Consider the following 20,944-nt stretch of genomic DNA (forward strand, 5'->3'; position numbering starts at 1 on the left):
GAGAGGACTTGCTTCACAACCTGTCTAAATGGTTCCCCTTCCCACCTTCACTCCCTAGCTTCCTAGTCCTATTATCTTCTTAGCACTATCTAGAATTACTTATCCATCTTCCCCACTAAGAAATTAGAATGTACCTGTCATTTTTAATGTTGGATCCCCACTATCTATGGTAGTACCCAGGACTTAATACACACTTGTTCAGTGAGTGAATGCTTAAGTAAATGAAAAAGAAAAAAAAAGTACCGAACTAACTGTTGGCCACATCACAGCCCAGTTTCTTCATCACACCCAGAACCTCCTCGTCAGTGTTGTCTCTAAAGAGCATAAAATCTTCTCAGGCAAAGTATGGTTCAGTTACCCTTCCTCTTTACACTCAAAAAAAGAATGAAAAAGCCAGAAACCTAACATCAGAAGCAACCTAAGGGCTCCTATCATACTAACCAGAGGTTACACTAACCATCACCTCCTTTCACCCAGGTACTCTCTCACAATTACCAGATCACAACTAAATGAACAAACATAGCAACTATGCTAAACAAAAGGTGACATAGAACAGGGGACAGTATTATAAAAGGCAGAGCTTACTCACGGGTTAACTCAATGTATATTCACACAAAGTAGTGGAAATTATGCTAAACAAGCAATGGAAATACAGAGAAGGATAAAAACAGCTGGAAGAGCCCACACACACATGCCAACAAATATAAACAGAAACATTTACAAAACTGTCAGAGGGGCATGAAGGAAAAGAATTAATTCTCCCTGGGCTGCTGTACAAGGGTTCCAAAGGTAGCAAAGAGGTAATACCTGACTCAGGTCTTTAACAATGAGACATTGGTTCCAGAGAAAGCAAAAGGAAAGCCTGCATCCCCTTGAGATAGGATCTCACTACATAGCTCAGGCTGGCCTTGGACTCGGTATGAATTCACAACAAACTAGTGTCAAACTCGCCCTCATGCGCTTACCTCAGTTGACCTAATGCTGGAATTACAGGTGTGCACCACCATGCCTGGCAGTGCTAGGCTTTCTTAATATTTAGAACGGTATAAACAAAAATATGGTACTGTGAAACAGCATGACAAATTTAAAGAACATCTGCAGGTTTGGTGTGACTTAATCACAGACTAGAGAAGAGATGCACCATATTGAGTTGAAGGGTAAATATAGGTCAGGGTTATAAATAACACACTAAGGGATTTAGGGATTTTATTTAGGGATTTTATTTACTGACACCCTGGAAACAAAGGCGGTTTTTAAACAAGTAAATGACAAGAACAATGCCTCTAAAAATATGCCAGGGAGGGGGCTGGGGATTTAGCTCAGCGGCACAGTGCCTGCCTGGCAAGCGCAAGGTTATGAGTTCAATTCCCGGTACCAAACAACAAACAAATAAACAAAAAAATGTCAGGTAGTAACTTAAGGTGCAGCAGAGACAGAAGGCAGTGGACAATTTATAAGAGGTTTCAACAGTCTTTTTTTTTTTTAAAGTAACCTGATATATACCTCTATCTTAACATGTTCCATTCAATACAGAAACTACTCAGATCTCTAATGTATCTGTCAATAATTTATATTGTAATGTCTCTGCTCTTCTGAAAAGGAGCTACATCATTAATTCTTCTTTGAAATTCCAGTGCCACAATACTGCATGACATTCAAAAGTGTTTGTGCAAATGAAATGTTGACTTAATTATAATAGCTAACATACTATGCTAGCTAGGCTAACATAATTAGCACTTACTATGTGCCAGGCCCTATTCTAAGTACTACATGAAGTAGCTCACTTAAATGCAGCCGTACATGGTGGCACACACCTATAATCCCAGGACTGGGAAGGCTGAGGCAGGAGGATTGCTGTGAGTTCAAGGCCACCCTGAACTGCATAGTGAAACACTGTTTCAAAAAAAAAAAAAAGTCCTATGCATACCACTATACCCATTTTACACAAGAGAATATCAAAGCCCAGAGAGGTTAAACAAATTGCCCAGTTATCCAGTAAGTAAGTGGCACAACATGGATGCAAATGCAGCTAAGCTGGCACCACACTGGATTAGTCACAAAATAAAAACAAAACATGACAAAAGAAAGGAAGATAAGAGTATATCAGTAAGAGATAATGTCACTAATAAGGAACACATATCAAGGTGAATTAAGTTTTCAAAAAGATGAGTACAGTTTGGGACACATCAAGTTTTGAAACACCTATAGGATATTTCATGACATCCAGAAAATGAGTAGAAATTGAGCTCGAACTGAAGTGAAATAAAAATTAGAGGTACAAATTCAAGTGTTACTAATGTATAAGTAACAGATGAAGCTATGGAACTAGATGAAATTATCCAAGGAAATCAGTAAATCATGAAAACAGCTAAGGGTGAAATCCTAAGGAAAAACAGAATACAGCAAAGCAAGTAGTCTTTAAAAAAGAACATGAAGGTAGGAAGAAATAGAAGAAGGTAGTAAAGAATAGAAGGAATAATGATCTAGGAAAAATAGGAAAAGGTTTAAGAAACTGGAGGTCAGCAGATAGGGTGGCACACAGCTATAATCCCAGGGCTCCAGAGGCTAAGGCAGGATGACTGCAGAGTTTGAGGACAGCCTTGGCTACACAGTGAGATAGTGTCTCAAGGAAAAAAATAAAAAGAAAGAAAGAAGAAAGATAGAAATGAGATCACCTATCGTGTACAAATCCATACAAAGATGTACAATCAAAATTGAAAATAGTCTGTTGCTTTTATTATTTAAGTTTTTAATAAACCTAAGAAAGTATTGTAACTTAAAAATGAACAGGAGACAGACTTTGTGAGACATACTTGTGAGACATAGTTTCAGGAAATTCAGTGATATGGGAAAGGATGAAAACAGGTCAAATAACTTATAAAAACTTTGGAGAGATGTAGTCAAGAAAGTTTTTATGTTTGTGTTTTGTTTGGGGATGGGGAATCTCGAGGGTGTTAAGTGAGAAAAAAAGCCTCAAGAAAGTGAAAAGTTATAACTAAATAAGAGAGGGATAACAGAAAAATAAAGTATAAGCAGTGATGATGAATCTTTTAGCACTTTTAAAGATACAAACAGCCTGCTGCAGCATACATGCCATATGTTTGCCACCACGTGTATAAAGATTAGTCTAAGAAAAAGAGTTACACCATTTTCTCTGAGAAAGATGGAAAAGAGTAACAATTTAGGTAAATATGAAAGTAAAGACAGAGGGAAGTTCAAATCAACCACTCCCCCTTACTCACACCCCAAAACTTCCCTCTGTCATTCACCCAGGAGAGAGACAGTGAAAGAAAAGACAAAGGGTGAGGTGCAAGAGCCACAGAACGCATGCTTGGATCTTTCATACCTGGTTTCTTAGGAACCATCGAACACAGTCACACAGACACTTCCGTAGCTATGAGCAGCAAGGATGTTCTGCAAAAAAGTACTTACTCATGTTCCTACATACTTAAAGTCCCAAGCAGGCATGGACTAAAGAAGATAAAGCTAACTGTAAACTTTCCCCTGAACTCTCCTCTGTTACCTGCCCCTCATACTGTTATTAGCCCGGAGATACTACACTATTCCTTGTTGGTTTCTTGTTTTGTCTTGTTTTGTCTTGTTTTGTTTTGTTTTGTTTTGTTTTGTTTTGTTTGAGAAAGGGTCTTGCTATGCACTTCAGGCTGACCTTGAACTCACTTATGTAGCCCCGGCTGGATTTGAACTCACAGAGATCCTCCTGCCTCAGCCTCTGGAGTGCTAAGATTACAGGCATGCATCACCACATCTGGCTCCTTGTTGGTTTCTTTAAAACCTGACAATATTTTTGTAAATATAGTCCCTTTATTAAACACTTCTCAAACTCAGTTTGGGTCATCAGCCACCTCCTAGGAGTTTGATAAATTAAGAATATTACTGTTTACAGAATATTTTCTCCATCACATCCCATTTGAGGACTAAAATATAAACCCTACAGTCAAGTAAGAATAACAAAGTACTAGTAGGTAAAGCTTGAGCTCTGGAGTCCTTCAAAGGCCTACCATCTTCCAGCTGTGTGACTTTAAATAAATCACTTCATACATCTGAGCCTCAATATCCTCATCAGTGAATTCCTGATGAAATACTGTCAACTTTAAGATAACCTATATAGCACTTCAAGCATAAAGTGGGTAATTGAAATTACATGTTTCTTTCCTCCTTCCCTTGCCCAAACCTGTTTAACCAAGGTGTTCACATCTCTGACTGAGACATCTAACCTGCTGTCCTGTGTCTATCCTCACCACCCTCATCACTTTCACACTCCTATCCCAGAAAACTCAAGAAGAGCCAAGCTTCCAGTCTCAGCAAAATAAAGCCTTTAGTCCAAAATAAAATGTCCAAAACTAAACTGCATCTAGCTTCTGAAATTTAATTACCAAGATTATCAAACTTCTCCTACCTTGTAGCACTTTCTGGGGTGCCCAACACTGCTCCACTACTTAATCATCAAAGATCACTGCTCACAGACCCAAGAAAGACTAGCCTGTAGAATCTTTCCTCATTGCCTCCCCATCACTTTTGAGAGATCCCAAAGAGAAGAGCCACATGGAAATCACCATCTCACAATTCAACCCAACATTTAATCTAGGCCCTGCTTACACACTGAAAAAAATGTAAGAGGCCATAGGTTGGTGTTCCTGTCATCTACTTAAGATTTCCAGCAAAGTTTAGAACAACACAAAGAAGAGTGCAGTATCAGCAGCCTCTAAAGATATCTTTTCCTCACACAGCAAAGGGCAGAAAATGGGTAGACTCACCTCATTTTCCAGATTTTCCCACAGGCTCAGCCACAGTAACAAGGGGAAGAAGGACCTGCTTATTCAGACCCACAAACTGCTGAGGTGAGACTCACCTTAGGGTCCAAAATATAGCTTTATGAGCACACACAGCAAAAAATGTCAACCAACCTGGAATAGCAGACACAGGGCAGTAAGTGGGTCAACCTCACTTGTGAACCTTTGCCCTGGAAGAGGCAAAAAAAGGAGGAAGCTGGCAGCAGGGACATCCCTGCAATGTCTGTATCAATCAGGGACAGACCAAAATGAACTTCCAAGAACAGATCAGTGGAGTCTTACAAGTGTATTTCTGTCTACAATGGTTCTTCCAAGGCAAGAAGATTAAGGCATAAGAGGTACAAATGGCTTGTTATGCCGTTTATTGAAAACAGAAAAACTTAATTAAGCCTCATAAATATACAAAAGGAAAAATGAAACAGGAGAACATCCACTTCATAGGAACCTAGTAATCTAGAGCTTAGCTCACACATATCCTCCCAGCTTTTCCATACCTCAAATAAATCAGGAGGCCACAGCTCATCTTTCCTCTCCTCCCCTAATATCACCCTGCTTCTTATAGGGATCTCCTCATGTAACTCCAGCAGAGCCTTATCATTCACAGAGTGAATCTTTATCACACAGGGATGCCCCTTACAACAGTGAATCCTCAGGTTATCTCCACCTCTGTTTAGGGTGACAAAGATGTCAAACAGAAAGTGAAACTGACCATAAAAGATAAGGAAAGCTCACTGAGCAGGGAAGAAAAGGCATTCCTAGTAGAGGAGCCAGCTACTGCAAAGATTTCAAGGCTCAAAAAAGTAACATGTTTGTCAGGGAACTGTGAACAATTAATTCAAGCTAGGACTCAGAGTAGGGAGTGGCAGGAGACAAGGCTGGAAGTGATTTGAGGCCAAATGAGGCCATATTAATGAATTTGGATGTTGTCCTACAACACAGAAAGAGCCAAAGTTTTTCAGCAGATGAGTTCTATGATCAGATTTGTATTTTTAGAAAGGTCACTCTAGGGATGAACTAGAAAATAGCAAATTTTAAGGCCACAGACTGTGTAAAAATCAGATAATAAATGAGGATGAGCTAAATTAAAGCTTTAACAGTGAAGATTTGACAATGGGCATAAAGAAAATAACAGAAATGTATTAAGATTTTAGTCACTGAATTCACTTCTTTTGGTGAAGGAGCGGAAAGTATGGAAAATGACACTGAAATTTTGCCTGAATTGAAATCTGACATACAGTGCAAAAAGTCTTTCAGGCAAAGACAATAAATTCTGTATTAGACATGCTAATTTCAAGATACCTGTGGAGATACAGAACACTGGTTACATACAGAGACTAGATACAGGAAAGCAATCACCTCATTATGACATATTTTTATATTTTAAATTTTCTCTCTAAATTGAAACTACCTTTTCATGCATTTGTCTCTCACAGCAAGACTAAGAACTCTGTGAGATGTCATAGGACCAGGCTTATTCATTGTTTTCTATAAAATGTGAGCAATGAGAACAAACTATATTCTCAAGTAGTATTTTCTAAGTGTGTAAATGCATGAATACTGTATATGAATGAATGAGTCTGTTCTCCCAGCATTTATCAGACTGCTTGGCACATAGCAGATAAGGAATAAATGGCTACACACCAGATTCCAAACATGTTTCTAACTCTGTATCAGCCTCATCTACGATTCATTCTCTCAGACCTACCAGTCAACTATAAGGCATAAGTCAAAATCCATTACAATTAATGTACTGCTATTTCAACAAAAGATTTGGTATAGCAAACAATACACTTTTCAGCGCTTTCTCCAGTACCACCAAGAATTTAGACAATCCCTAAGGATCCTCTAGCATGTGATTTAACTCATCCTTATCATTATCATGTGACCCAGGCAACATAGATACCTATTACCATGTCACGGACATAGTATTAAACATAATCCTCATCTCTATGCCACCTTCAAAGTCTCCTTAATCTCATTTGAAAAGAGAACAATAACAAATTATAAAAAACACTTTTTGCTGAGTATAAGGTCCTCCACATCATCACATTTCCTATACACCCACGCCCTTTGCCCCATATGACCTTTACCCTGTTACAAATCTTTCCAAAGTCACTCTCACTCTCAGGAGATCAAGTTTTGAGTCCAGTTTTGTCACTCTATCCCTATGACCACCAGCGTCTGAATTTGATTCCTCAACTATAAGAATTCCTCCCCTGGCCTACCTCACAATATACCTACGTAAATCCAGTAAAATTTGAGATTGCTTTGCAAAGCATGAAATTTTGATTTTATAGCAAAAAAAACTACTAGCAAAGCATGAATACTGTTCAGATATTAGAAGTTATACAGAATTACCATGTAAATGCACACCTCATATAAAACAACAATCATACCACCATCAGCCTAATTTCAGGATTTCATGAACCAACAGAAGTAATTTTTTGAAAGTTAAAAATTAAAAATAGGGTTTTCACTTTCTATTTTGACAAATAAAACCATTTTTTAAAAAGTCACCATCTACTGTCATTGTTATTTCATTAGTGAAAGAGTACTTTAACATCAACAGCATAGGAAAGATAATCTCAAAGTAAATTTAGCTTTACAGAAAACTCACTCTGCTGTCTCTCTTTCTTTCCACCTTATATGGATGGAAAATATCATGGTCCTTGGCCCAGTGTTTAAGAACCATTATTCTAAACTCTACTTCCAGGTATGTGCTATTGAGTCCTAGCAGGCTGCCAAACGTTCCACCAGTATGAAGACCTGTTTGGTCTCCAGAGAGAAGCAATGAAAATATATCATAGACTAGAACAGTTAGTTCTGCGGCTGAGACTCTGGAATATCATGGAGGTTGTGGCTGCCCGGAATTCTCAAGGAATGGTCTTTGGGAAGACCTAACTGTTGAGGAAGAGTCAAGATGTCTTAGTTCCATGACAATGTCAGCAGAGAGGAAAATTTAAGGGTAGGAAAGTGGCCATTATCACTGAGTAGAATCCAACTTTCTGAAGTTTTCATGTATAGGTTGGTGGGAAGAAGGGGGCTTGTAAAATACTAATAATGTAATCACAATTACAGGGTATAGAGGGAGGGATGAATTTCAAAGAAATAAGAGAAAACTTTCAGGGTGGTAAAAATGTTTGGTATCTTGGTAGTGACAGTAGTTCACAAATGTGTACATATATCAAGACTTCACAAGTGTCCATTTTAAATGTGAGCAGGTTATTGTACATACATTTACGTCAATAGTTTTTTTTTTTAATTTAACTTTAAAAAAAGGAGAGCAAGACCATTCTGTTTGAAAGCCTATCTACAGCTAGTCATGCAACTCCCAGGAAAAGCTGAATTAGCAACTGAAAGTAGTCAGTCCTATATAGATAAGGTCAGTCCAACCAGAGGGAAGGAGCAATAATGGATTATTGTACTGCTGCTCAGAACCAGGAAGAGAGAACACAAGCAGCCATAATTAAAGAGGGGGGAAAAAAAAAATCCCATAAAAGGCCTCACCTTCACGTCTGCAATCCAGAACAAACTGGGGCCCCAAAGACTACTCTATCGACGACTGAGCCCCCAGATGACTTTTCATTATCATAGTTACTACTGCCCGTGACGCCTTCTTTTTTTCTTCTCCCTCCAAAATCTATAGAATCCACTGGAGGGGCAAAGCAAGCGCACAGCACTTCTATCCACGCTGTCCGAGTCTAAAACTGTGGTTCTCACTGAGCAGGACAATCCACTGGAAGAGGCCCAGGACCAATCTCACACCTCTAGCCGCGGCTCACCACCGTCCTCCCTCTTCGCCTGCCCTGCCTTCCACTCCCGCGTCCACCCGCCGCCGCCCGCAGGGCTCCCGCCTCGGCCCTTCACTCTCCTCACTGTCCCCGCACAGGCCTTGGCCCCTCGCGCTGCCCCAGGACTGTGGCTCACCCATGCCCTCTGCAGCCCCAGCCCCTCGGGGTTCCGCGCACACGAGTTCCTGCAGCCCGGCCCCTCAGAAAGCACCCCAGGGGTTCACCTAACCAGCTCCTGACTCGTCCCGTTACCCCGACCTCTCATCCCGCGCCCCACCTGGACACAGCCCCTCAGCCCCTGCCAGCTCCTCACCCGGTCCCCTCGCAACCTGCAGTCACCAAACCCGGTGCCATCACTCCCCGGGCCCTCATCCCTCACGCGCCCCTCCGGCCCTCTGACCCACGCGTACGGTTCACTCACAGAGCGCCAACCCGGGCCGGGCCCTGTCGTCGTGGATGTGCTAAGGTGAGTTCAGGCCGCCGCCATCGCTCCTCAGGCGCTCCAGCCGCGCCCCGCCCCGCGCTACACGCAGCCCGCGCCCCCGCGCACCACACGTAACCGCCCAGCGACGCAGGACTGGGCCATGGCGTGACAGCTGATTGGCTGGGCGAGGCCAAAGCCGTAGCGTCGACGCTTGTTTCCTGGCAACGGCCGAGCGCAGGGGCGGGGTGGTCGGCGGCGTTCGGAGGAAGAAGTACCGCCTTCTCTCCCAGGGTCCGCCCATTGCAGCTGTAGACCCCGCCCCCCCGGGGGACTCCGACGTATCATAGGGGCAGACCTCTGGGGAGGCGGAGGCCCGCGGGGCTGGGGCGGAGCCTAGGGAGGAAAGGTCGAACCAGAGGGCAGAAGGCGGGACCTAGGGAAGGATCAGACTTTTAGAGGCAAGGAAAACTCGAGGGGCGGGGCTTAGGAGAGCCAGAGGAATGGAAGAACCAGGGAAAGAGGGGCGGGGCCCCGGGTTCTGAGCCGTGTTCAGGGTGGAAGAGTGGGCTTGGGGGCGTGGCTAGCCGTAAAGCGTAGGCCTCGGGGAGGGAGTCAATAGGCGGGCAGGCCCTGCAGAAAAGCTGAACCCTAGAGAGCGCTGACTGTAAACAACCAAGCTCATTTCTGCCGCACCTGCGCATACTATTGCACTGTACCTTAGTGCCCAGCAATAGCCACCTCTCCCTGCGTCCTGCCACGCCTCTGTTCTGTGTTGCTCCGTGACCCTTTGGGTGTTGCTTTAGTCGGTCAAGGGACAAAGATTAAGCGCCTGCAAGAACAGGCTGATGTCCAGGTCGATTACAATGAGTCTGTGCCCTCCGGGACCACAGATCCTTAACCAGACAGAGATGATTGCAACGTAGTGTAAAAAGTGCTGTAGTAGGAGAACCATCTAGAAGCAGCACTTAGCAGGATTTGTGTGTACAGAGACAGAGGAAGGACGGGAGAAGGGCCCCAGGAAGGACTTCCAGGAGGAGATGCCATGTTGTTACATACCAGATATAATCTTGCTACATACCAGACCAATACTGTACTAAGTATTAAAGACAAGAGGAATGGGACATGCTTCCTTCCCTCCGGAAGCTTACTTACAGCCTGGTAGAGGAAATACGGTAAACAGGTAATTACACATTAGAAGTTACAACCTAAAAGTTGTCATCAAGGCAAGATAGAATGGACCACGAGTGGAGCAAGCTCTGTGAACGGCAATCAGAGTGTTTCTAGATCCTCAAGAACATACAGAGAAAATGTCAGATAGGGCTTGTTATGGCTTGTTTGTAGATGTCCCCAAAAAGCCTCATAGGTGGGGCTTTCTCAGAAGTGGATGGATCTAGAGTGCCTGATGCTGGCATTGATGCATGGTGCAATGCTAGGATCAAGGGCACTAGGATTAAGGGTGTGAGTGCTGTCTGACCTAAGTAGCCTGGATAAGATAAAAGGGACAGAAAGACACTGTTAAGATCTCCTGCCAGGCAGTAAGCTTCTGGAGGGAAGGAAGAATGTCCTATCCCTCTTGTCTTCAACACTTAGCAAGGTTTTGTCCTGGAACACAGCAGGATTCTAACTTGCTGACTGAGAAAGATGATAGTAATGAAAGGGACATCAAGCTGAAGAAGAATTAATAGGACTCTTATTTTGGTCTAGAAAAGATTTATGCATATTCCCAAAAAGGGAAACATTGGAAGAGGCTGAAGATCCAGAAAATGCATGGAATGGTTGTTGGCATTAAGCACTAGAGGTGATAGGAAAGGAATAAGGACAAAAGCACCATAAGATGGCCCCCATCACACCATCCAGTAGGAAGGAGGTCAGGAGGATATGACAAGGGTATAGACGGTGAAAACAGAGCTCATATCTGATATGAGAGGCCTGCTCTTTGTCCCTGGACACTAATTTAGCATCTGACACAGATGAGCCATTCAGCAAATAGCTGTTAAATAAATAATGAGATCCAGCAGAGAACCTGCATGAACTAAACCAGAATGTTTGAACCTACATTGAAACCCAGATCTATGGCTATAACCACCCTGAATGAGCCGAATCTCATCTGAAACCCAGATCTCCCACTCTACAGGGCCCCTGTGTAGCTCAGCTTGGAGTTAAAGGAGAGGAAAAAGAAGACAGAAGCAAGGACCAGACTTCCTTCTGAGGCATGCTCCCTCTGACCCCTCCAGGGACCTCATTAATGGTGTTTAGCTGGCAGGTGTGAGTCTATGCCCGGGAGATAGCGCAGGGTGGCAGAACTACACTGCCTCTACCTGCTCAGTAACTGCTAGTTCTGGTTGTGTTGCTAAGAGCTCCAAAGACAGAAGTCACAGCTGTAGCCGAAGAGCAGCCTCTTCCAGGCAGTCAAGCACTAGCCCCCACCTCCCCAAGCAGAGCGGCCCTAGATACTTCAAGCACCAAAACCAGGCCAAGAACCATGAGCCAGGACAGCAAAGTGAAGACAACAGAATCCAGTCCCTCTGCCTCCTCCACAACCAGGTGAGGAGTCCTAGTCCTCAGTATCAGGTCTGTTCTCCTTACTCCCTAGAACCTCATTTCTCTTAGTGCTCCAAATTACAACCTGTCTGGTGAATTGGTGAAGCAAAATCTCCCTTTTTGCCTGCAGGAAGAAGCTGCCTGTCCTAGATCCATCTGGGGATTACTACTACTGGTGGCTGAACACGATGGTCTTCCCAGTCATGTATAACCTCATCATCATCGTGTGCAGGTTTGGCAGGGGCACTGAAAGGGGACTTGGTTGGAGATAATGGCTAAAGAGTGAGGCCCAGAAGTGGTGTGGGCCCTTGGGCAGTGCCCAAAGGAGGGCAACACCCATAAAGGGCCCAAGGTAGAGTAATGGGCCTGGTAGGACTGCCTTACACACAGAGGGTGATTCTAAGTCAAGCACTCCTATCCTGGCCCCACAGAGCCTGCTTTCCAGACTTACAGCATGGTTATTTGGTGGCCTGGTTTGTACTGGACTATACCAGTGATCTGCTGTACCTACTGGACATCGTGGTGCACTTCCACACAGGTCAGTGAGCCCCTAGGTCGGACAGAGCCTTTGTCCCACATTCCCTTCCTAAATAATATCTCTTGTTATCAAGGAAGAGTCCCCCTCCACCTTCACCTACCTCTGCCTATGCTTGACAACATCACTGAACTCACCCTAGAAACTCTGGAGTAGCTTATGTCCACCCACTCTATGTCTATCTCTCTGCCCTACCCTGGTCTGTCCATCCTCACCCACGGTTGATCCCAAACTGTCTCCTCCCTTCCTCCTCCTAGGATTCTTAGAACAGGGCATCCTGGTGGTGGACAAGGGTAGAATCGCCAGTCGCTACATTCGCACATGGGGTTTTGTGTTGGACCTGGCTTCCCTGATCCCCACCGACCTGGTCTACATGCAGCTAGGCCCCCACATACCCACATTGAGGCTGAATCGCTTCCTTCGGGTGCCCCGCCTTTTTGAGGCCTTCGACCGCACAGAGACCCGCACAGCTTACCCGAATGCCTTTCGCATCACCAAGCTGATGCTCTACATATTTGTCGTCATCCATTGGAACAGCTGCTTATACTTTGCCCTGTCCCGGTACCTGGGCTTTGGGCGTGACGCCTGGGTATACCCAGACCCAACACGGCCTGGCTTTGAGCGCCTGCGGCGCCAGTACCTCTACAGCTTTTATTTCTCCACCCTGATCCTGACTACTGTGGGTGATACACCACTGCCAGCCCAGGAGGAAGAGTACCTCTTCATGGTGGGTGACTTCCTGCTGGCCGTCATGGGCTTCGCCACCATCATGGGTAGCATGAGCTCTGTCATTTACAACATGAACACGGCAGATGCAGCTTTCTACCCAGATCACGCGCTGGTGAAGAAGTACATGAAGCTACAACACGTCAACCGCAGACTGGAGCGGCGCGTCATTGACTGGTGAGATTCTCAGGTTCCAGATCAGGCCAGGGAGAAGTTCCAGATCAGGCCAGATAGGATTTAAGGAGGCAACCTCATTCTCAGTACTCACTGGTCCAAGGCAGTCAAAATGTGCTCTTCATACTTAGATCTGTAGGAAAGCTTGGAAAGGGGTTTCTTCCAGTGAGACATTCTGGACTTCTTTCTGGGAGAGGGTGGGAAAGAGACCAATAGGAAGAGGAACTCATGCAAGGAAAAGATAAATGGAAATGAGGGAATGGGAGGAGCCCATGCCTGGTTAGGTCTCAGAAGGCTCTGGAAGGAGTGAGTGGAGATGGCCAGTGCACCCCAAGGGATGGCCAACAAAATGGCTGACTGTATCGTGGTAGTGCATACTGTGTTCTGAACAAAAAGAACTGTCACATGGTTGAAGATCCTCAACAAAGTCTCCCTGAGAGGATGAAAGCCCAGGGGATAAAGTAGCTATCAATGTAAGTGGTGTGAGGCACCCACTGTGGGGCAGGGTGGAGCCTGATAGGAGGTAAAGGTATGTTATTCCGTGTCAAGCAGTGGAGGCTTCCACAATTTGCATGAGGTAGAAGAGGTCAAAGTGTGTCTTTGACCAAGAAAGGAGAATAGCCAACTGTCATGTACCCCTCGTAGACCCCTCTGAGACCTCAGTTCAGCCAGCTCTTGGCTGAACTGAACCCGCATAGAAAGGGTGGAGATGGCCATGTAGGGGGCTGGTGAGAAAATGGCACTGTCCCTTCTCCCAGGTACCAGCATCTGCAGATCAACAAGAAGATGACCAATGAGGTGGCCATCTTACAACACTTGCCTGAGCGGCTTCGGGCGGAGGTTGCTGTGTCAGTGCATCTGTCTACTCTGAGACGGGTACAGATCTTCCAGAACTGCGAGGCAAGCCTGCTGGAGGAGCTGGTGCTGAAGCTGCAGCCCCAGACCTACTCACCTGGTGAATACGTGTGCCGCAAAGGGGACATTGGCCGAGAGATGTACATTATCCGCGAGGGTCAGCTGGCTGTGGTGGCAGACGACGGTATCACACAGTATGCTGTGCTTGGGGCAGGGCTGTACTTCGGGGAGATCAGCATCATCAACATCAAAGGTAGGCACCCTGGCATTTGTGCCAGGGACAGGGCTGAAGAGAAATGAGATAGCAGAACCAAGAGTGGGACAAGGAATCAAAGCACAGAGATAAAGGAAACCTGACCCTTACCTGAGTCACTACAGGGGTTAGGAGAGAAGTGGGACATGAAATTCCCTGAAAAGAAGCTAAGCCAAAGTCAGTGAGCAAGCTGGGTCCTTGGAAGAGAGAGTAGCCCTGCTCTGTGGGTATTGACTGAAGCACCCATGCGCCAGTAGAAAATGACTGAGGTGATAGTAATAATACTAACATTCACCCCACACTTACTACACACCCTGCTCTGAGAGTCTCAAATGTATCAACTCATTAAATTCTCACACAACTCTGTAAGATAGGTCCCAATCTTGTCCTGGTTTAAAGATAAGGAAGTTGAAACTCAGAGCAGTTCGGTAACTTGCCCAAGGTTACATAGGTGATAAGTACACATTCTTGGAATCAGTACCAGGAACGACTTTCTCACAGCCAAGTGGAAAGAAAAGAGAAGAAATTCCCATTTACTGGCCATCAACACCAGACCGGGCCAGGCTTTGTACAGCAGTTCACTTTTTCCTCTCGTCAGCCCTGTATAGTAGGAGTTGTTACGCCCTATCACAGATAAAGAAACTGAGGCTGTGAAAGGGTGCCCCGTCACTGCCTGAGACTGGATGTGCCCTAGACCTGCTCTTCTAGCCTGAGTTCTGAACTTCTCACATCTGCCCTCCAGAGACCTCCTCAATTTCCCAGTCCTGTAGGCCATCCGTTTTTCTCAGCTTGTCGTTGAACAAATCACTTTTCTTTTTAGCCCTCAATTTCCTCTTGTATCCAGTAAGAATAATATTGAAAACTCACACAGCTATTTGTGAGGATAAGTGAGTTATATCCGTGAGACATGCAGCACAGTGCCTGCTACCTAGCAAATGTTCAACAAATGGATATTTCCTAATGTTCTGCGAGCTCTCTCTGAGACTTGGCAGCATTTAGCCTCCTTTCCCACCCGCCTCTTACCAATGTCTTTCTAAAATGCAGGTGGTACTTTGAGAGGCTGAGGCAGGCAGATCACAAGTTTGACCCCAGTCTGAGCAATTGAGGGACATAGCAAGACTCCGTCTCCCAACAAAAGATGGGGGGCAGATGTAGCTCAGTGCAAAGGCCCTGGGTTCAATCTCCAATGCTGAGAAAAGGGCAATGATACCATGTAACTCCCCAGCTTAAAGCATTTCAGTAGTTTCCCACTGCCCTCAGCATAAAATCTGAATTCCTTCCTGTGGTTTACAAGATTCAAAGTAACCTTCCTCCCTCCTCTCTCCACTCCCCCATGCCCTGCACCTCAGCCATGCTGAGCTCTTTTCTGTCTTCTGCATCTACCTGGTTCTCTTCTGCTTCATCTCTCTGCACTTGCTCCTCCTTCTGGCTAAATTGCCTTCCTCCCACACCTTCCTCCTCTTCCCCAGTTACCTCCTACCCAATTTAACCATCCCTTCCTGCAAGCCTCACTAAATTCCCTGCCTGCCCTTCCAGCTTAGTAGGGGCTCTTTGCCTGTCTTCCCACAGCACCCAATGCATGAGGCTAAATGTATCAGCTGTACTGTTACATAACTATCCCATTAAATGCCTGGCTTCTTGTGAAATCTTTGAGGCAGGTCACTGACACCCGTCCAGCATAGGGCCTAGTCCCCAGTACACCACCAAGAATTAGTCCCCAGTACACCACCAAAGAATTAGACAGAAAAAAATGATATAGAAGCACAAATATGGAGGCGAGGGTCCTGATACAGGCACAAAATGCCACCTCCCCTTGCCTAACTGTCCTCCCATCTGTCTGCCCCTGGACCACAGGGAACATGTCTGGGAACCGCCGCACAGCCAATATCAAGAGCCTCGGTTATTCAGACCTGTTTTGCTTGAGCAAAGAGGACCTTCGAGAGGTGCTCAGTGAATATCCACAAGCCCAGGCTGTCATGGAGGAGAAGGGCCGTGAGATCCTGCTCAAAATGAACAAACTGGATGTGAATGCTGAGGCAGCTGAGATTGCTCTTCAGGAGGCCACAGAGTCCCGACTGAGAGGCCTCGACCAGCAGCTCGATGATCTGCAGACCAAATTTGCTCGCCTGCTGGCCGAGCTGGAGTCCAGTGCACTCAAGATTGCCTACCGAATAGAAAGGCTCGAGTGGCAGACTCGAGAGTGGCCAGTATCCGAGGACCTGGTCGAGGCTGATATTGACAGTGAGCCTGGGGAGGGAACTTCCAAGGATGGAGGGGAAAGAGCTGACCAGGAGGGACCCCCAGGTCCAGAATGACCCCATTCCTGTCCCAAGGACTCCCACTTCCAAGTGAACCCAGAGTTGTAGGAAAGATTGCCTGCAGAAACTCTGCCCTCCTGTTTGCTATATCAGAGAGGCAAGAGTGAATTGGTCAGTAGATGCCCAGCTAGGGATGTGGGAGTATAGAACACACTGATCTCCCCATTTAGCAGTACACACACACACACACACACACACACACACACACTTACACAAAATTACACATGCGCATGCTGGCCCCATTCTCAAAGCATACATGCTTTCTCATAAGCATGGGTGTAACATATACCCACATAATATATGCACATTCAGTTATGCACCTCCTAAACATTTGCTGACAGTCATACACCAATAGATGCCTTCCATAGTTGTATACAGGCTTGTGAAAACACAAAAACACACCCAGAGCCTTCCTGGTCCAAGATGTCCTTTGAGTGTTACCATATTAGTGGCTTGCAAGTGTACCCTGCAAACTGTACTTCAATAAAGTACTTGCCTCCTCACTAAGCATTTATGGGGCTAGAAAAAAAAACAAAACAAAACCAGTGATGGGCCGGGTTGAATTGTGTCTAAATTCTGAGTCACAGAGTGAGGGGCATGAGGTGTATAGGACATGGTAAGTTGGATTCAGAACAATTGGGGTACTGAAGAATAAGGAATCAGTACTGAACCAAAGTGAAGCAGGCTTGTGCATGACACCGCTCTAAGTGTGTACCTGCTTTCCCAGGTATATTCACATACACACACTGGCCACTGCATAGCACACCACAGTGTATGTCCTCAGCTTTGTGAATTCTAAGGTGTTTGACCTAGTTGAGTGAGCCAGACTAGGTAACTTTGCTTCTACTCTTTTCTGGCCCTGACCTAACTTACCAGTTGCTGGAGCTGGCCTTGATGCTGGCAGAAATCCAACCCTCTTATATGATATTCCTAGACATAGGACAGAGAGTAGAGACTAGGTAGGGTGGAATATCATCCCCAGGGATAAGCAGAGATGAGTATGCTTGAAATACTTTGGTGTACTTTGAAGGAGATCTGCTGGTTTAGGGTAGGAAAGTCTGACGTCATCTCTGAATCACATTCATCCTGGGTCACCATTCAGCGACTCCATGACATGGTGCCAGTTAGCACTTTTAAGTGAGCCTGCAATTAAATTTATAATTTAAGTGGTAAGTCTCTATTGTCAGGAGAGATTCTGGGGGCCATTGCATTGTAAATCATTTTAAAATGTGTAGTTATATTATGAATTCTTCTTTACAGAATATAAGCTTGCTTTGTCAGTCACCAGGTCTGTCTTGTTCATCTCTGTGTCTCCAGGGACCAAACTACTCCTCACACATAGAGGTACATGAATATATATTTCTATCTAAAGTGAAAAGACTTGAAGCAGAGTAGAGGCCCAGAGTTGGAAGAAGATATGTGGCAGTTTCGTGAGAGGTTTTTCTACCTCAAATCATGTTGAACTAGAATGCATAATTACACTCTGAAGGCCATTTTGGTAATATCAGATTTAGGGACCTGAAAAAAACCTAAGTGGTGACATTATATAATATGCACACTTGTCCCCCAAGAAAGCTCTGTTAGAACAGGTGGCCCATGCCAGCCGTGGAATCCTGTTCTATAGCACAAGAAGGGTAACATCTGGCTATCTGACATGTTGTGAATGCAGAAACAAAACTCTTCTACAGCCGGATATGCATTTTTTCTCTATCTCTTCTCTTCCTGAATGAGAGGATCAAATTCTTCAAGGTGGAGCCACCATGCCATAGAGCAACTTAAATGTCATCAATTTCATACTGAGTTCCTCTAGTTAGGGAGCCGTTGCCATCACTGTATTGAAGACAGTGTTTTGACACCTGAAGTTCAGGACAGGCAGAAGTGAACACAGTTTTAGGTTCTGGAAACAACCAAAAAAGCAAAATAAATTCCTCACATATAAAGTACATTAGTTAGTGTGTATCAAGCACTAGGGTAGGTACCTATATATGTAGCAAGAACTTTTATTGAAATTATCATTTTGAGATTTGTACATTTGATCCTTCCTCCCATCATAAGGTACCTAAATCTTTGCATCCCCTAAACTTAAAGCTTTTGGGGTCGCAGGATCAAAAACAAAAACAATCAGAAACTCTTTGCCTTTAATCATCTTGTGACCATGGCTTCTAGGTTTTCATAAACAATTTACTTAGTATCAAACTGCCTGTCTCCAAGGGCTTAGCGTTGGAGAAACAGAAGCTTCTGGACCTAACAAGGGAAGATTTCCAAGACTAAGAAAAGGAATGAGATTCTTGAATGTTATATTAATTTTCTTTTTTTTGCTGTCACATATCACCACAAATTTAGCTGCTTAAAACAACACCCACTTATTATCTCAAAGTTCTGTGAGTCAGAACTCCAGGCTGTGCTCAGAGCCTCCCAAGACTGAAATCAAGGTGTCACTGGGCTGAGCCATTAACCGAAGGCTCTGGAAAAGAATCTGCCTCCAAGCTCATTAGGCTGTTGGTAAAATTTAGTGCCTTTTGATTGTAGGACTGAGCTCTCTTTCTGCTTGATACCCAACTTCTGAATCTTCAGACCAACAAAAGCACACTATAGCTATCTCATTTTCCAAGTCCCTCCTATTATCAGGCTGAGAAAAATCTTTCCTTTTAGGACTCATCTGACTTGATCACATCCACCTGCATAATCCAGAACACTCTCCCTATTTTAAGGTCCGATGATCATTAACTTTAACTGTATCTATAAAGTCCCTTTGCCATATAACACAGTAGGCAAAGACAATGGAAGCCAAAATTCTATCACAGACTCTTGGTGAAGGAAAGAAGCCTGGGCTCCACTTCCACAGAGGGTTCAGAACAGGGGACACCAAGGTCGGGGTCTCTGGAAACCGCAGATGATCACTATGCCAGAGTAGGTATGGGGGTCTCAGAGAAGCACCCCCTGCAGGGTGTGCCAGCTTGAACAAAGAACACACCAGCATAGCTGGCATGGTCAGGAGACAGAGGCCTTGCTCCAGATGTCCTAGCCAACATCAGACACCTAAAGACCTCCCAAGACACTAAATTGGGAAAGCAATACAAGGAACATGGAAGAATGCCACAAAGAATAACTGAGATTAAGGCCCCGAAAAGATAGGTGATTAAAAACTTAACTGAAAATTGCCTGATTTAGAGAGGTGTGCGATATTGTACACAGTTATGAAATCATGTATAAGTGCTATTCATATATTGTATCACTAGGTTGTTATAATTCTTGTGACAATGTTAGGAACTTTAAATTGTTAATATGCCCACTTTTCCAGATCAGGAAACCAAAGCCCAGAGCTCAGCCAAAGATATTACACTGAATTTCTTGAAAACCTATTCGACACTAGATTCTGGGTCAAATGCATGATTTGAAATAATCCTTGCTATCCCGTTTTGAAATAAAGAAACTGAGGCTTTGGAATTAGAGAACTTGCCCAATATCATAGTGCTACTAAGTCTGTCATACACTTTCCTATAAGGAGATGAGGAAGGGGACTATCTCTTCTGAGCCGAAACCAGGAACATGCCTTTCTTTCTTGGGCATGCTGGCTGTGGCCAGTAACCTTGGTAACCAGGGGAAAAGGAGCCAGTTGTGCAAAGCAGAGCTTGTGAATCGCTGGCAAGTCTGTCCAGTGTACTGAAGTGTGATCTTAGGGCTGCAGCCAGAGACCAGGGACCACCTGCTGCTCTGGAGAAGAGCTACCAATTCTGCCTCCAGGATCTACACGCATGAAGCTGTCAGAGGTGGGCAGAAGTTTTGGAGTCAGTGCTATAAGAAATTTCTCCAGGGGTGTCAAGACCATAAGGGCCCTCCTGCTGAGAGCCCATCTGCTTCCAGCTTAGTTCCTCTCCCTCCCACAGTACTTAAGGCCTCGCCCTGGCTAAGATGGAGGGCATACCCTCCTCCTCAGTGTTCGGAGTTAGCTACTCCCCACCCCCTGGAAGCTCTTTCGGCTCTCCCTTTTCTTTCTCAGTGTTTGACTTCTAGCCCAGAAGACAAACGGAAATAAAGTATCAAGCTTGGGAGGAAATCAGATTCATAGGAATAGAAGCCATTAGACACAAGGAAAGATGTAACTCAAACCCTAGGAACCAGGAGCAGGAGGCAAGGTGGGTGGATTCCTGTTTGGGGTTGAAGCTGCGATTTGGCTTGAGGCAACCATCAGAGACAAATGGTCTACTTGGGGAAGAAGTGGGATCAGAATTATGATCCACATCAGGGCAAGCATTAGTCTGGCCTCAGAGTAAACAGATGGGAAATGATATATATTTGGAAACAATCAGAGTTAAGTTTTGATTCTGATATATCACTTACTGAGGATGCCTGTTACTTCTTTTTTTTTTTATTTTAAAGAATAAAAGAAGGATAACATAATAATAGGGGGGACTTAGCAAATTACAGACAAAATGGTAGGAAATTATCAATGGTTATCGTTTTACATATTATTATCTACAAAATAGTTTCTCAGGAAAACAAATAGACAAATAAT

At 44.6% G+C, this 20,944-nt stretch overlaps 2 protein-coding genes across 8 annotated transcripts in view; one reads left to right on the forward strand and one right to left on the reverse strand.

Annotated features, from left to right (window-relative positions):
• Positions 1-9,149, reverse strand: part of Fam160a2 (family with sequence similarity 160, member A2) — a 23,775-nt gene extending 14,626 nt beyond the window's left edge. For 3 of the 4 annotated variants that reach the window (XM_005380119.2, XM_005380121.2, XM_005380117.2), the window contains exon 1: positions 9,024-9,147. The gene's annotated coding sequence lies outside the window, so the exon portion shown is untranslated. Of the gene's footprint in view, positions 1-9,023 lie in introns of all 4 variants that reach the window. The other variant, XM_013512031.1, reaches the window with a different exon arrangement.
• Positions 9,150-9,267: 118 nt separating this feature from the next.
• On the forward strand, positions 9,268-17,621 carry Cnga4 (cyclic nucleotide gated channel alpha 4). Of its 4 annotated transcripts, none has more exons than XM_005380125.2 (8): positions 9,268-9,317; positions 10,014-10,206; positions 11,382-11,570; positions 11,698-11,799; positions 11,999-12,105; positions 12,360-13,005; positions 13,761-14,110; positions 15,965-17,621. In XM_005380125.2, exons 2-8 carry the CDS (start codon positions 10,142-10,144, stop codon positions 16,423-16,425), a joined length of 1,920 nt encoding a protein of 639 aa, XP_005380182.1. In that variant the 5' UTR covers positions 9,268-9,317; positions 10,014-10,141; the 3' UTR covers positions 16,426-17,621. The 4 variants fall into 4 exon arrangements, with proteins under 4 accessions (XP_005380182.1, XP_005380183.1, XP_005380181.1 ...); XM_005380126.2 differs by having other exon boundaries at positions 9,279-9,317; positions 10,108-10,206; XM_005380127.2 differs by lacking the exon at positions 9,268-9,317 and adding an exon at positions 11,161-11,289 and having other exon boundaries at positions 10,145-10,206.
• Positions 17,622-20,944: the final 3,323 nt, after the last annotated feature.

The sequence above is a fragment of the Chinchilla lanigera genome, unplaced genomic scaffold (genome assembly GCF_000276665.1).
Source record: "Chinchilla lanigera isolate Chin_1 unplaced genomic scaffold, ChiLan1.0 scaffold00013, whole genome shotgun sequence".
Lineage (NCBI taxonomy): Eukaryota > Metazoa > Chordata > Mammalia > Rodentia > Chinchillidae > Chinchilla > Chinchilla lanigera.